The sequence below is a fragment of the Ochotona princeps genome, chromosome 16, assembly GCF_030435755.1.
Source record: "Ochotona princeps isolate mOchPri1 chromosome 16, mOchPri1.hap1, whole genome shotgun sequence".
Classification (NCBI taxonomy): domain Eukaryota; kingdom Metazoa; phylum Chordata; class Mammalia; order Lagomorpha; family Ochotonidae; genus Ochotona; species Ochotona princeps.
The window spans coordinates 21323409-21340125 of record NC_080847.1 but is presented as its reverse complement, the minus strand read 5'-3'; the positions used below and the strand labels follow the sequence as shown (position 1 = coordinate 21340125).

The 16717-nt window shown below is 44.1% G+C and overlaps 1 protein-coding gene across 1 annotated transcript in view; it reads right to left on the bottom strand.

The window, feature by feature from the left end:
- Window positions 1-3038: 3038 nt before the first annotated feature.
- Window positions 3039-16717, bottom strand: part of CSNK2A2 (casein kinase 2 alpha 2) — a 38355-nt gene continuing 24676 nt past the window's right edge. The window contains exons 5-11 of the mRNA XM_004583899.2: window positions 14377-14436; window positions 10500-10583; window positions 9620-9730; window positions 9246-9347; window positions 7539-7639; window positions 6609-6757; window positions 3039-3916 (exon numbers count right to left, since the gene is read on the bottom strand). Of these exons, the coding sequence (XP_004583956.1) occupies window positions 3840-3916; window positions 6609-6757; window positions 7539-7639; window positions 9246-9347; window positions 9620-9730; window positions 10500-10583; window positions 14377-14436 (684 nt within the window). The 3' untranslated portion in view covers window positions 3039-3839. The remainder of the gene's footprint in view (window positions 3917-6608; window positions 6758-7538; window positions 7640-9245; window positions 9348-9619; window positions 9731-10499; window positions 10584-14376; window positions 14437-16717) is intronic.

The following is a 16717-nucleotide window of genomic DNA, read 5'->3' as shown; positions in this document are numbered from 1 at the left end:
TGTTAACATATCCACACAGCTCAAAAGCACGCTAATGGTTCTCTCACGCAGATGTCTCCCTGCCACCTGCCCTCCTCCCAGTCCCATTCTGGGGGTGAATTTGCAAAGGCAGGACATGGCCCAGTTTTAATTCATGAGGCTCTTGGCAAACTTTGGCTTCATGTGTGCTCATTTGGCCCCTGCTCTTGTTGCCGGAACAGTTTCGATTTAAGTGATGGGAACTGTCAATTATTATCCTCTCTTTCATTGGTAGTAGGGAAGTTTGCCTTTCCCTGTGGGTGCCCACGAAGTAACACAAGTTCCTAAACAAATCATTTAATCTGACTGGGCATTAAAGGAAACTGTTAACTGGGCTCTCTTAAGAGTTACATCAATGCCAGCACAATAATTCTTGAAATTGTTGCTTGTGTCCCCAAATAGTTTCGCTTCTCTCATCATCAATGCAGCACCTGGGAGAACCTAAGTCATTTCCCTGAGTAACACAGATCCCTAGCACCCAGCTCCCTCTCTGAGACTCAGTACCTTTCAGTCCCACTAGAACCACTCCACAGGCCCTCTAACTTGACCGCCTGAAGATTTACCATCAGGTCATTTTTCTTATTGGTTCCTTTAACTACAGCCTCTCCTCTGGTCATTCTCTCCAAACACCCAAGGATTATGCCACTCTTCGCTAGCGAACCAGTCAAACTGTATCTCCCTGTCTGCTGGAGAAGGCATTGGCAGACGATGCATTAGCAGACTCAGCTACGTGGCTGGCAAGTCAGAGGTTCACCAAGCCAGCAGTGGCGCTTCTCTAAGTGGTACAGACACAGGAATGTGTGGCCTGTTTCTGCACTGAACAGCATCTCCCTACTCGGCCACCTCACAGAGATGGGGGACAAGGGCAAGCCCATTGCCACAGGTGTACATATTGCTGAGCAGAGCACAGTTACACTATCACTGTGAGATTTCTCAGCTGAAGTAAATCCCCTGTGACCACCAAATGGCACTCTTCCACCTGCATCAGGCACAGGGACCCTTGGCTCTGACTCTGCCAGGGTTATGTCCTTGAACGTAGGCAGTACCTGAGATGATAGTGTAACACTACCCTGTTCCCCATGTTTTTGTTTTTTGCTTTTCCTTAGGAAATAATTGAGTCCTTATCATAGGCACTTTTAACCTGTTATAAGGTAATGAAGCAAACAAAACTTGAGATGAGTTTAAGAATATGCAAACTTAACTGGATACTGGATGAATAATTTTACCAGTTTAGTCTAAATATAAGATCAAACTTACATTTACACACACACACAACTATCATCCAAACCCACCCCTTGCACACATCTTTTGGAAGTTTCAGACTACCTTCTAACTCAGGTAAATCTCTAAAATCTCAGGGGCGCTAGGTCCAGCTGAACACAAAATGGTTTTGAAAATAGGTGAAAGGCAGAGGTTGGAGTAGGCTCCCTACATTTGGAGGAAGAATGGCCTCGTTGTCAAGAGCAGACAGAATAGGGGTGTTTCACACCCAATTACACTCTGAGTCTAAGGCATGATGAGAGGTAAAATGAACAGGTACTGGAAAAACAAACTGCTCAAACAGGAAGAACTACTCCTGTGTGTCACAGCTGCAGTTTCAGAACCCAAGGACACACAGGATGGCTGGGTCTGCACCTAAAATGTCATGGCCCAAGGAGAGGGAGGAGGAAATCATTTTGTTTTTCCAGACGCGTTTACTGCTTCTGGGCACCCAAGGGTGGGGCGGAACTGAGGGAATCATGGTTACTGCTTCCTAAGATCTCCCAGTAGGTTCCTACGTGGTCCAGGTAACTTGGAAATAAAAAGGCAGAAAGGGAGCAAGTTACAAAGGATACAGGCAGGAGGGGAGCAGGAACAACGCCTGGTGTATATCCCAGACAGCGAGCAGTGGCTGGAATGCCTGTGCAGGCACATGTGAAGGCTTCAGCTTCCCCCAAGTGCTCAGAAGGCTGCCTGACAAAGGTTTGGCCAAGAGCCTGCACTATAATTTTGATTTGCAGGTAGAACAAGTGTTGACATCACTATATAGACTGTGCACGGCAGCACATCTGGCAGCACTGGGGAGAGAACCTTGACTATTTCTTGGCTTTGGGGGTCTTTAAAAAAATTTTTAATCCGTAAACAACTCTACACTAAGAAGAGTTATGTTTATATTTCAAGTTCCCATAGACCGAACAACAAAAATAGAATCTACATTTAGAAATAGGACCTACTACCAATATGATTTTATTGGAATATGGAATGTAAACAGATGCTTTAAACAAACAGTCTAACTTCATAAAAATGTCTGGCACTATTAAATAGTTAATGAAGAAATCCTAGACTGTGATGTGGTGGGAACATCTCTAGCATGAGCTCTAGCCTACGTGTTTAAGTCCCCAGAGCTCCAGCACAGCTCTACCCTGGGTGTGAGGGGACTGATGACGGCCAGCCATGTTGATGCTAAGTTCCAAAACAGTATCAACACTATTTCTTTTTGAAACAAAATCTTCTGTCTTTGCTACTGTGAAGGTGAGTTAGCACAGGGATCCAACTCCGGAGCACTTGGTCCAGGAGCACCGCTTCCTTCCCCACGCCCCCCGTGTGCACTCCCCTCCTCCTGGGCCCTTGAATAAAGAATGGCTTTGTCCACCAATGCCAGTTCCTGCATGCAAGACAGACTGCTTGTTGCCATCACATCCGTGTTTCACACAGCAGAGCTGAGAAATGCACAGCACCCCAATTACAGCCAGAAACCATCTCTCAGGGGGATAAACAGAAGGAAACAGGAGTGCGGTCTGGCAGTACATTTCACCCCTTCCCTCCAATTAAGTCTTTCCTGAAAAATTCTCACAGGATATTCTTTCCTTCACCTTTTTGTCTGAAAACTGACTTTCCAGTTTTGGTTGTGGTTGTGAACAAAAACAGGTCTGTTTCAGAGATGCATTAAAACAGGCATACACAGAGGCGTATGCTGAGAAGGGTGAGGTTTTCCTTCAAGACTGCGAGAACAAAAAAGCCAAACAACAACAACAACAAAAAAAACTAGCAACAAAGATTTTATAGTTATGCAAATCCACAAAGGTTTTATCCAAGTGACGCACTCAGCATGGAACTTTTGAGACCCAGGGGCCTGTTCATGGCATCAGACGTAAAGTGATGCCTCTTTGAAGTCAAAGAGGATTCTTGTGAAAGCAGGTGTGGTTTGCTTCCAAATGAGCAGCACACTTAGAGGAAAACTGCAGGGCTGAAGGGCATTTCCTGGAGAGCTCATGTCTTTCAAAAAAAAAAAAAAAAAAAAGCCAAGCCAAACCAAACCAAAAAAATCCATGAATCTGTAAAAGTTTAAAAAAAATACTGTCACTGCTTTTAATCTCTTTCTTGGATATGAGGCTGGTGTGTCAGTACAGACTGCTGACATTTGCTAAAACTTGAGCCTGAATTCTCATCAAAAGAAACCCAGACCACAATGGAATAGATAGGAAGTCAGATATTCAGAGCTTGTTGATTGCACAGGTTAACTCCACAGTGCAGTCCTGTGAAATAAAGGGAAACGTACAACAACTCCGAGTTTCTCATCTCCCATGCATTCCAAAGGGAGAATGCCCTCAGATCCTGAACTACGAGCAGGGCCAGATCACAACAGCAGCTCCCTGTCCACTAGTACTGGGGAGTTGCTTTCTTTTTGACATACTTTTAGGTCTTTACTCTTCTTTGCATTTAGAAGGAATGATTGGAATTTCTTTTTATCACACTGTAGTTTTCCTTCAAGATTTGGGTGTGGTTGGTTGGTTTTATTGGCAAGCATCAATGCCGCATTACCCGTCGGTCGCTCTCCTGTTTCATCGTGCTGCCGTGAGGCCACTGGAGAGCACAGCATTATCTCCACAAGGCTGGGACTGCTCCTTCACCACGGGGTCTGCAAATAAGCAGGGGGCACAGTTAGCAGGGCTGGGGTGGGCAGTCAAGCTCTCTTCAGACAGACACACGAAAAAGTGCAGACACCCAGGCCTGCCGGGGTTGGGAGAGTAGCAGACGGCAGAGACCAGGGGGACTGTGCTTGGAGTCCACTCTGACAGTTCCTCAGAGCATGGACTCCACTGCTGAGACGCACTGAGCCCTCATTTCTCACAGTTCGGAATGTCTACTAACTGCATGTTATTTTAGATACTATCATCACACCCAACCCTTAATTTATTCAAGCCCCATGCAATAATAAGCATTTCAAAGGAAAAAGTGAATAAACAGAGCCATTAGATGCCTATCTTAAGCAACAGTAGTTTACAATTTTCTTAACTATGCACTTAAACAGCAGAATGGACTTGTGACTGTTGTTGAGGAACTCCAGTATTGTAACAATATAGAGGAAATCAGTAGGTGGAAGGGGAGAGATGGAAGTGGAAATCTCTGAGCCTATGTAACTGTATCATGAATTAACTAACTAAATAAACCAACAAAAAGCAAATTTCTTAACTGAAGTATGACAAATATTCAGAACAGTAGCGAGGCCATCCTCCACTGCTTTCCCAGGCCTTAAACAGAGCTGGTTTGAAAGCACAGCATCTAGGACATGAGCTAGGGCCCATTTGGGATGCTGGCATCACAGATGGCTACTTACCCTACTACTCCATGGCACCAGGCCTGGTTCGAGCTTCTATATTAACTCCTCTAATAGGTCAGAAGTTCAAGACCACAATAACAAATCCTTCAGGCATGCTAGATTTCTGCCTGAGCACAAGCATCTGACATAGGCACAGGTTCCAATTCTGGTTGTCCCATTTCCAATCCAGTTCCCTGCATATGGCCTGGGAAGGCAACAGAGGACAGCTCAAGTCCTCAGGACCCTGCACCCACATGGGAGATCTGAAAGCAGCTCCTGGCTTTGGATCCACTCACGTCTGGCCGTTGCAGCCATTTGGGAGTGAATCAGCAGACAGAAAATTTTTCTTTCTTTCTCTCTGTGAAATCTCCCTTTCCAATAAAAATAAATGATTTTTTTTTAAAGATTTTTATTATTATCGGAAAGCCAGGATATACAGAGAGGAGGAGAGACAGAGAGAAAGATCTTCCATCCGATGTTTCACTCCCAAAGTGAGCCGCAACGGGCCGATGCGCGCCGATCCGATGCCGAGAACCAGGAACCTCTTCCAGGTCTCCCTCGCGGGTGCAGGGTCCCAAAGCTTTGGGCCGTCCTCGACTGCTTTCCCAGGCCATAAGCAGGGAGATGGATAGGAAGTGGAGCTGCCAGGATTAGAACCGGCATCCATATGGGATCCCGGTGCGTTCAAGGCGAGGACTTTAGCTGCTAGGCCACGCCGCCGGGCCCAAATAAATGATTTTTTTAGAAAAAGAAATACACTATAGCTCTTACTGCTTTTAATTCACATCTTAAAATTTTAATTTATTTATTTTTAAAGATTTATTTATTTATTAAAGATTTTTTTTTTTAATTGGAAAGTCAGATACAGAGAGAGGAGGAGAGACAAAGAGGAAGATTTTCTGTCTGATGATTCACTCCCCAAGTGAGAGCAATGGCCAGTGCTGTGCTGATCTGAAGCCAGGAGCCTAGAACCTCCTCTAGGTCTCCCACACGGGTGCAGGGTCCCAAAGCGTTGGGCTGTCCTCAACTGCTTTCCCAGGCCACAAATAGGAAGCTGGATGGGAAGTGGAGCTGCCGGGATTAGAACCAGCACCCATATGGGATCCTGGCATGTTCAAGGCGAGGATTTTAGCCACCAGGCCACGCCACCGTGCCCTATTTATTTTTTTTTTTAATTAGAAAGGCAGATCAGATTTAGAGGACAGAAAGATCTTCCATCCATTGGTTCATTTCCTAAGCGGCTGCAACAGCTGGAGTTGAGCCAATCCAAACCCAGGAACCAGGAGCTTCTTTCGGGTCTCCCTCGTGGGTGCAGGGTCTTAAGGTTTTGGGCCATCTTTTATTGCTTTCCCAAGCTGTAAGCAGGGAGCTGGGATGTGAATTGGAGCAGCTACAACCTGAATCAGGGCCCATATGGAATTCCAGTGCTGGCAAGGTCAGGATTTAGCCATTGAGTCATCACACTGGAACCTAAAATTTTAGTTTTTGAAAGGCAGACAGACTGAAGGAGACAGACTGAAATTTCCCATCCACTGGTTCATGTCCCAGATGACTGCAACAATAGCCAGGTCAGGGCCCAGCCAAAGGCAAGAGCTGTGAGCTCAATCTGGGTGACCTACACGAGAGGCAGACACAAAAGCACTCCCACTGTTCAATACTTATGGCCTCTCAAAGTGCATGTCAGTGGGAAGCTGGAATACGAGGCTGAGGCAGGTACCTCAAACTCAGGCAATCTGATAGAGGATGTGGGTGCTCCAAGCAATGGCTAAACCCTGTGCCAAACACCTACTCCTAATCATTTTCTTTCAGTGTATACCTTTGAGATCTATTGAGAAAATGGATAAATAGACTGGACCCAAGGGAGCTACGGTTTGTGAAGAAGCAATCCCTGGGGGCAATCAAGAAATGGATCTGCAAAGTTGTCTCAACTGGGACAGAACTCCTTTGAGAGTCTTGAAGACAAAGAATGGAAGATTCTTCCTTAAATAAGTGACAGCCCCTGGTCACTCACAGAAGTACGGGTGCTCCATGGCCTCTTTGGCAGTCAGTCTCTGTTGATGGTCGTATCGCAGGAGCTTGTCCAGAAGATCTAGGGCCTCGGGGCTGACAAGGTGTCTGTTTTCACTATGGATAAAGTTCTCCCAGCGTTTCCGTGAATGTCTGAGAAGAAAAGGGAAGCACTGCTGCTCTGATACGAATCTACACTGACTATTAGCATCCTTATGAGCACACTAGCAAGAGTCCTCATCTATTGGAGCAAAAGGCAACAAAATCCTGGAATTCTGTGCTCCTGTTGTTACATCTCATTGTTATTGGGGCCCGTCCTGCGACCCTCCCCTCCCAGTTATACTGCAGCATCATGAAAAAACAAAACAAAACAAACAAACAAAAATGCTCCACGGTTAAAGAAAATCAGCTAAAATGGCAAATTCTTTCTCTTCCTAGAACTGTTACTCAGTCCTAAAAATATTTATGGATCAGGAAATCTATTTATAGGGCTAACCTCAGAAACATGGAAGATTCTATAAAATACTTGTTCTTCTGAAACTCATCAAGCATTCACTTTTCAACATAGCTACAACGTACCTGGAAATTCAATATGCCTAAAAATTCACTTCATAAAGAATCTATTAATCCTTTATTCAAGGAACAACCACAGCTTTCTAAGATTTTCCACTAAAATAAATACATGCTATAACCAGAAAATTCTCTGTAATATCATGATTTTGTTTTCTGGTTTCTATCGAAACACAGGTGATACCTCAATAAATTAAATGATCAGAAAATACACAGGATGTCCAAATTATTTCAAAATAAGGTAAAACACATGGAAAAAGCGTATTTCCATTTTGGTCCCATGTAGGGTAGACACTGATTTTGACTAACCTTTCTGCTGCTGAAAAGGGGAAGAGGTAAAGGCCCCTCCCTCCCTCTTACTTACTGTCCCAGGATATCGTTGAAGTGTGGATCTAGGTCTATATGATATTTCTTCAGATATCCATACAGCTCATCTGTGCCCAGCACCTTGGCAATGCGAACAAGCTGAAACACAAAATATACTGACCAAATCACTGAGCCTGGAATTCAGGAGGATCCTTGGGTCAGGGAAATCAGAAAACTCCATGCCAGCAGGCCTCTGCATCCAAGAACACGAGGTCCCCATGAAAGCAATTTTCCAAACTGCCTTTCAAAGGCTAACCCAACTAATCACGGTATCAGAACCTAATGATTATGGGAGAATCTAAATCTAATGAATGGAATCTGATGTTAGGAGACAAGGAGAGGCCCGATTTTCTTTAAAAAGTCACTTGGCAAGATTAGCATATATTACATCATCATCTGTTTCTGTAACCACAGATAAAACTCTGGACATTCTTTACCTTGAACAAAAGTTGCAACGCAGACACTAAGATTTTGTGGCTGAGGGTAGCATTCCTCACTAAGGACATTGTTTTCTTTCTTTTTTTAAAAGTTATTTCTTTTTTTAAAGATTTATTTATTTTTATTGCAAAGTCAGATATACAGAGAGGAGACAGAGAGGAAGATCTTCCATCCAATGATTTACTCCCCAAGCGGCTGCAACGACTGGACTTGAGCAAATCAGAAGCCAGGAGCTAGGAGCTTCTTCTGGGTCTCCCATGTGGGTGCCAGGTCTCAAGGCTTTGGGTCATCCTCCACTGCTTTCCCAGGCCACAAATAGGAAGCTGGATGGAAAGTGGGGCCGCCAGGATTAGAACTGGCACCCATATGGGATCCTGGCACGTTCAAGGTGAGGACTTTAGCTGCCAAGCCACCGCACCGGGTCCTATTTTCTTTCATTGATTAAGGATTAATTTATTTTAAACAGTTACACTGAGGGGCCAGCACAAAACCATAGCAAGCTAATCCCCTACCTGCAGCACCAACATCCCAGACAATCACCAGTTTGAGTCCAAGGTGTTTCATGTCTAATCCTACTCCCTGCTAAGAGCCTGAGAAAGTAGTAATAGATGGCTCTTGGGCTCTTGCACCAACATGGGAGACCCAGAAGACACTCCTAGCTCCCAGTTTCAGATGAACCCTGCTTTGGCCATTACGGTCATTTGGGAGTAAACCAGCCAATGGAAGATTCTCTATTTCGCTGTAACTATATAAAGTAAAAGAGAGATTTAGAGAGAGAGAAACCTTTCACACACTTGTTCACTTTCAAGTAGATACAAAGACTAGGAACTTCAAACTCCATCTGAGTCTCCCATATGAGTGTGAGGGGCCCAGATGCTTGGGCAGCCCATAATGGGTGTTAGTTCCTTTCATGGCTATTACTTCCAACCCAGTTTCCTGCTGATGCACCAAGGAAAGCAGTGGAAGACAGTTCAAGTTCTTGGGCTCCTGCCACTCATGTAGGAACCCTGGAAGAAGCCAAGAGACCCTGGCTGTTACAGCAATTTGTGCAACAAGCCAGCAGATGGAAGTGCTGCCTCTAACTTTGCATTTTAATGTTTCAAATACATTTTTCAAAAAAGTGAAATAGCGAGGACACCAACCAGTACTCATACAAGATGAGGGCATAGTAGATGGTGGCTTCAACCACTGTACTGCAACACCAGCCCAGACATAATTTTCTCATCATTCACCCCCAACAAACTTGAGGCAGATGGTGTCCACTCACCTGGTCATAGTTGTCTTGGCCGTGGAAGAAAGGTTCCTTTCGGAAGATCATGCTTGCCAGCATGCAGCCTAAACTCCACATGTCCAAGCTGTAATCGTACATCTGCGCCAATAATGACCAACACTGTGAGCAACCCGCTTTGCTGATAAGCATTTCTTATCTTCATTTGCAGACTATTTTAAAGCCATCCTCCTCACCCACTTTCTCCCATACAGCCCATAAAAAAGCCCCTGAAAAAAACCTGCAAGTAGCATTTTTGGGTAATAGAATAATGGCTGTTTTTTGAATGGATCCAAACTGACTAAAAAGCAAACCAGGAAAAGCCCCCAGAAAAGTTTAAAAATAACTCCAAGAAGCTTTGTCATCAAGTTCACCTGATAGTCCACAAGGAGCTCTGGACCCTTGAAATACCTCGAGGCTACGCGAACGTTATACTCCTGAGCAGGATGATAGAATTCAGCCAGGCCCCAGTCTATCAGCCGAAGCTATAAACACGACAAAAGAGACACGTGAAAGGAGGGTTTCTAGATGCCATCACCTCAGAACAAGGCTTTATCACATTAGGTAGCAACTGTATGGCCATGCACTATTTGAGAAAAGTAAGTTTCGGCAGCTGCATAAGAGGTCCCTTCTAGATTAGAATACCTAGAATGTCTTTGGCTATTGCCATTTATTTAAATCACTCTGGCTTACCACTCTCTCCCGATCAATAGAACTTGTTGTCCCCCCACCCCGCCTTCATAGTACTTACAATTGTAACACATGCCATCCTCCCCCCAGCCAAAACTTTCATTACAAGCTCCAGGTATAACTGAAGGGGTTGGGACATCTGCCCCACCCTAAGACTAGAGCACTGCTCTAGCCTGTCACTAATCTAATAACAGCTGATTCACCACTTACTCACCAATCAGGGACAGTTGGGTATCAAAAACATTAGAAACCATGTGTACATTTAAGACCAGGCAGATTGGTCTGAGGTCATTAAGCAGCACAGCAGAAACTGCTAGCTAATAATTTCTTTATTGAGACCCTGTGGGAAGCTATGACGAAAACGCAAGCGACAACAGCTATGTCCTCTGTCTACTTTCATTGTGCACTGTGCTATGCAAAGCAGAAACTGACACTGGAGAGGGAAGAAATCCCAGTCCTCCAAAGACAAAATGGGTCTCTAGAAACCGCCAGGGTCCTGGAGAGCCTTCTGGTTGGCTCTATACCTTCTAACACAGGCTTCCCACTGCCTGGTGATAACGGTACCTTTTGTTGTTGGTGATCTATCATGACATTGTGAGGTTTCACATCCCTGTGCATGATTCCCTTGCTGTGGCAGTAATCCAGAGCCTATTAGGTAAAAAAGCACAGAGAAAGGTAAGCAAACCCTCAGCTACCCCCCAATACACACACATGCTCATTATTTGCTTGTGACACCTTGACGTCAATCCCGTCTCCCAGGCAGGAATCAGGTTCTGTGGCCACCATGGGAAAACAAGCTTTAAAAGGCACTCCTGGCTCTCTGTGCACACCACACTGGCCACTGGCCACTGGCGGGGAGAGGGCTCTGGGGGGAACACTGAGGGCTATGAGGAAGGCATCTTTAAAAGGGTGGAAGAAATCAGATTTGGGGACCCTGGCGGGCCAGTCTAGTGGCTAAATCCTTGTACTGCATGCACCAGGATCGCATATGGGCGCTGGTCCATGTCCTGGCTGCTCCACTTCTCTTTGAGCTCCTCGCTTGTGGCCTGGGAAAGCAGTAAAGGATAGCCCAAGGCCCTGGGATCCTGCACCCACATGGGAGACCCAGAGGAAAGTCCTGACTCCTGGCTTCAGATCGTTCAGCCCCAGTCACTGTGGCCACCTGGGGAGTGAACCAGCTGATGGAAGATCTTTCTCTCTGTATCTCCTTCTCTCTATGTATCTGCCTTACCAATAATAAAAGAAACCAAGGGGCCTGGCGCTGTGGCCTAGTGGCTAAAGTCCTCGCCTTGAACATGCCAGGATCCCATATGGGTTCTAATCCCGGCTGCTCCACTTCCCATCCAGCTCCCTGCCTGCGGCCTGGGAAAGCAGTTGAGGACAGCCCAAATCCTTGGGACTCTGCACCCAGTGTGGGAGACCTGAAGAAGTCCCTGGCTCCTGGCTTCAGATCTGCTCAGCACTAGCCATTGCTCTCACTTGGGGAGTGAATCATCAGACAGAAAATCTTCCTCTCTGTCTCTCCTCCTCTCTGTATATCTGACTTTCCAATAAAAAAATAAGTCTTTAAAAAAAACAAAACAACAACTAAAAACAAGTTTGGAAACCTCGTGGAGCTGCCTCTCCTCGTGGTTCATAAGCTTTGTCAGCATCCACCCACACACGAGGAATGTCGTGCAGCTCTATCTTTCAACATCGCTTGTCTTTTAGACAAGTGTCCATGTGTGTTTTCCTTAAATACAACTGCTGAGTCAGTTTCCCTTTACAGTGTTACTCAGAGAGAAAATGGCTTCCTTTAGTTAATATGCAGATAAGGTTTTTTAAGTATGCAAGTCAATGGTTTTCAGAAAATGCAATTTTAGTATCACCACAATCCAGCCCCAAATTTCTGTTTGCAGAATCCTTTCCTCCCCCCATGAGATGCCAGCAGTACCCATCTGGCTGTAACAACTAAAACAGTTCCAGATATTGCTTTATGTGGGATAGGTGGCAAACTTGACCTGGATGAGAGTTTTAGAAAAGACACTGTACAGGCATCTTCACGTTAAAAAGCGAGGAACGGTCTCTAGGATCTAAACCCCAGCAATAAACGCTTCTGGTCTGCAACCAATTCTGCTTTCTCCACATACAAAAACATACACAAAACACACTGCTTTTTATAGGAAGATCAACAATAAGCAGTACTAAAACTAAGGGAACAGGAAAAGGAAGGCTTGCTCATAATATCCTCTACCAGCCCTGCGCACCTTCTATAACCATGGAGATGTTCTGTACCCTTGCTGCACTGCACCTTACAGAAGCCACTGACCACTAAGAACTGAGCACTTGAATGTGGCTCCTGTGGGTAAGGAACAGAATTTTAAATTTCACTTAATTTCAACAGCTGCCTATGGGAAGAAGTTATCCTATCAGTGTGGAACTAGATGATGTTTTAAATCAAACACACACACACACCCCCTAACATTTATTCACTTCACTTCCTATTTCAGTTCAATTTTTTCTTTGCTTTGTAATAGCTGTCAAAGATTCCAGCTCACAAAGGTAGACCTCCCTGAAGTTCCCTCAAGGATCAGCCTCTGCTGCCGACTCCAGTGAGTCATGGAGCATTCACCCAGCAACCCCTGCATTTTCAACCCAGCTAAATATTTCCTCTTACCCACTCCTACTGCTCCCCGGAAATAAATCTTATCAAATCTTGACTGCTATTTCACCTGGACCTTGCCCAAAGGGATAAATCAACTAGGACAATATTTGGCATGAAAATCCAGGGCTGAATAAATATAGTAAGGTAATTAATTCCTTTATCATGTTCACCAGACTCCTCATGGGATTACTGATAAACTTTAAAATTTCTTGATGTATTACTTCAATTTTAAAAATCTGGTAAATTTTCTGACCCCTGGCATCAAGTTTCATCTGGGATTCTGTGCTTCACCAGCACCAGGCAGGGAGGTTAGACACGAAGCAGTTGCATGGTCAGCCTGTGAAGGGCTATGTCACTGTCATGTCTTTGGCTGATGGAAGCATGAACGCTCTCAGTTATAAATTGCTACCTTTAGTGCTACCTGATGTATGGATTGGAGCTCTCCTGGGCTTCTTTGGGAAGCAACTCCAGGAAAGGGGCAAGCGTGACCATTCACAGAGCCACTGAACTACAGACTTTGTTCAATCTGGGCCTTCAACTCTCCAAAAGCTTGGAGGTCAGGGAAAAAAGGCAGGTTATAAATCTAGCACCATCTTTGTTGTTCCGTTCTTACCGACAAACACTAGACTTAGAACGATGTGCAGTATCATGTATACATACGTACACTTGTGAGCAGAGTCCACAGCTCTTGGCAGACTCTTAGTCATCCATGATCCTGAACAGCTAGGATCCACTGCTCTGTTCCACTTTATAAATCTTTCTAGAATATTTCAACTAAGCATCTACCTAGATACAGTCAAAAGATCATTCCTCTACCAATCAGTAATAACTTTAGGAAGCTTCCTAAGAAGCAGGGATGGAGGAAGAGCGGGTAGTCTCTCATAAAAGCACATGTCACTCTAGTGCATGTTATCAATACTTCTCCCATCAAAGCAGTCTGTGAAGACAGCTGTGACCAATGTGACTCACTTTACCAATAAGGCAGTGGCAAACACAACACAAGCCAAGAGCTGAAAAGGGCCTGAATCATGAGCTCTGTCCAAGTCTTGCTGTCAGAAGTCCAGGACCACTCTGGGAGGCAGCCTGGGGATAAGCTCCCAGAGGACGAAACAGCTATCCCAGCTGCCCCAGCAAAGGGCCCAGCCATGTGAATGAGTCCATGCAGGCCCACCCTGCCCAAGCCAGATCAACCCAGACTCAAAAGAATCACATAGTTAATGTACAGAGTAACGAATATCAAATACATCATTCTTAGAAATTTTTAAAGATTTATATATTTTTTTTGCAGTTTCAGATTTTATTTTACTAATCTTACTTAGTTGCTTAGGGTACAAACGGTCAAGGGTTACAGGAAAGTGGGTAATACCATTGTTTCCACACTAATATCATTTTTCCCCCTGTATCTGGGGTCAGGGGAGAAACAAAGGGAAAAGCCCCACCCAGCCTCCCTCCCAAAATACATCATTTTTTAAAAAGTCATTACATTTGGGATGATTTGTTATATAGAGAAAACTACTACTTAGTATGAACTAAGCAGTACAAAGAAAATTCAAAGGCTAACAGGGCTATAGGAGGCTCTAGTCTTTGGTATAATGTCCCTGCTACAACTTGGTTGGTCAGCTTTCCAGTCTCACTGCAGTTTCTCTGTGAAGAACACAATGCTGGAGTCCTCAAGAGGTTCAAAATACCTTACTAAGTTCTCTGGGTACCAAGAATATTTTACTGGAACTCTGTCCCTTTCAAACCTTCTCCTTTAATGAGCAAATCTGAAAAATTCAGTTCATAAATGCCACTTACTTTTAGTAGTTCATACATATAAAACCGGATATCAAAGTCTGTGAGGATCTGGTAGAGTTGCTGAAACAGATTTCAGAAAATACAAAATTAATTTAGTCTCACTGTATCTTGGCGTTCCAAGTGTTGGTCATTCTCTGTAAACTTACTCAGTGTAAGTTAATAAAGAATCTTAGGTCTTTTTACTACCTATCCTAGAACAAACTAGTACAAAGACTTTACAGCAGAAGACCTAACATTTAAATCTTCCAAACAGCAAGAGAAAACAATCCAAACCACTGCAGATCTTTTCTACTTAATGCTCAGAGATTTGAACGTGCACACAAAATTATATTATTGTGAGTATGAGTTGTCCATCTGTCCTTATATTAAGATTGCTTTTACTTGTTTATGTGAAAGACACACACACACACACACATAAGACGGCAAGAGATCTTCCACCTGCTGGTTTATTCCCCAAATGCCCGAAACTCAATCCTAGATTCCCTGATGAGGGGCAGGCACTCATGTTCCCAGTCACATCTGCAGCATGGAGGACGGGAAGAGAAGTGACTGCGAGTTGAATTGGTACTCCAGTATGGGATGTGCCACTTCAAGCAACTGCTTAGTGCAATGCACCGCAACACCCACCTGTCCTCATACTTGAAAACAAAGAACCAAAGGGAGAAAAATCAGGTGCCAATGAGGTACAAGTATAAATGGCATAAGACTCCAACACTCTGTATGTTCCCCGAAAAGCAATTCCAGCCTGGAAAAAAGGTAACATTTCCTAGAGACCAACTAATGTTTGAGAGATAATCAAAAAGCAGTAATGGGATAAACATTTGGTGTAACAGTTAAGACACTGCTTGAGATGTTCATATACCATTATTAGAATACTTGGCTTTGAGTACCAGCTTCACTTTCAACTCCAGCTTCCTGCCACTGTACACACTGGGAGGCAGCAGGTATTGGCTCAAAAATTTGGGTCCCTGCCACTCATGTGGAGATCTGGACTGAGTTTTGGGCTCTTGGTGTCAGTCTAGCACAGTCCTGGCCATGTGGGCATTCTGGGAGTGAACCATGAATGACATATCTATGTCTCTTCACTTCTCAAAAAGCAAATTAAATTTTAAAAAAGGAAGAAAAACAGAGTGGTAAAGAGATATATTGAAAAGAAAAAAACAGGAATGGCAAAAATGATCACAAATCAAACTAAGATACAATGAAAATCTTCATTACTTATAACCCAAAGACCCATTCACTGGTAGTTTTAACAAAATTTCAGTTTGTAAGAATCAGTGACCGTTATGCAACAGTTACACTGAAAGCACCATAAACTCATGTCAGAAATCATACTATTATCTTTGGCAGCCAATCAATTTCAAGCAAATCTTTTTGCCGATTAACCCCAAGTTCTACTTTCCATAAAATTAACCAACATCTTCATTAAACATCTCTTGTTCCTCTACTGGAGAAAAGACCAAGAAGAGTTTGGGATCTCTCCAGGCAGTACAGAATAAAGGAAAGAAAACCACACACATATATTTTTATAACTGCAAAAATCATACATAGATGAAACAAAGTAGGTTAACAGTACATGTGTGGAGGAACACAAGGAAACAAATGGCACTTAGATCCATGTTTTAAGTACATAACCTGTTCAAAATATTTTATCAGAAAAATTCTATTCACCAAGAATCAAATTTAACACTTTCTAAGAACACCAAAACTCAGTATCTTTTTATCTTTTTTCAAATTTCCCTTTTTAGGTAAGACTTTTTTTTTTTTTTTTTTTTCCAGTTACTAGCTCAGGGAGCAGCAGGCCAGAACACGGGTGGACGGAATGGCACTGAGAACGCCACCTATAGGCCTAGCAGAGTACACACCCCAGTGCGAGTCTTCCCTGTTCAGCAGGCTGGAAACTGAATGCAAGGATGGGATGAAGACCCCATTTCCTGGAAGTCAAAGTGGCTCCTTCCAGCAAGCTGAGGAGACCATGTGCAGACTGTGCTTAGCTTAGATTCAAGACAACAGATAGCCCAGGCAAAGAGAAAGACAGAATTTTCTAGTCCTCAGGGGGTTATTTATTTATTTATTTTTATTTGAAAGGCCGAATCACAGGAGAGACAGATCTTCCATCTGTTGGTTCACTACCCAAATGGCTGCAAGGACTGCAGCTGAGCTGATCCAAAGCTAGAAGCCTCCACTGGGTCTCCCATGTGGGTGCAGGATCTCCAGGACTTAGGCTATCCTCTACTGCTTTACCAGGACAATAAGCAGGGAGGCAGATCAGAAGTGGGAGATCTGGGATTCAAACTAGCACCTATGTGCGATGCTGGCACCACAGACAGAAGCTTAGCCT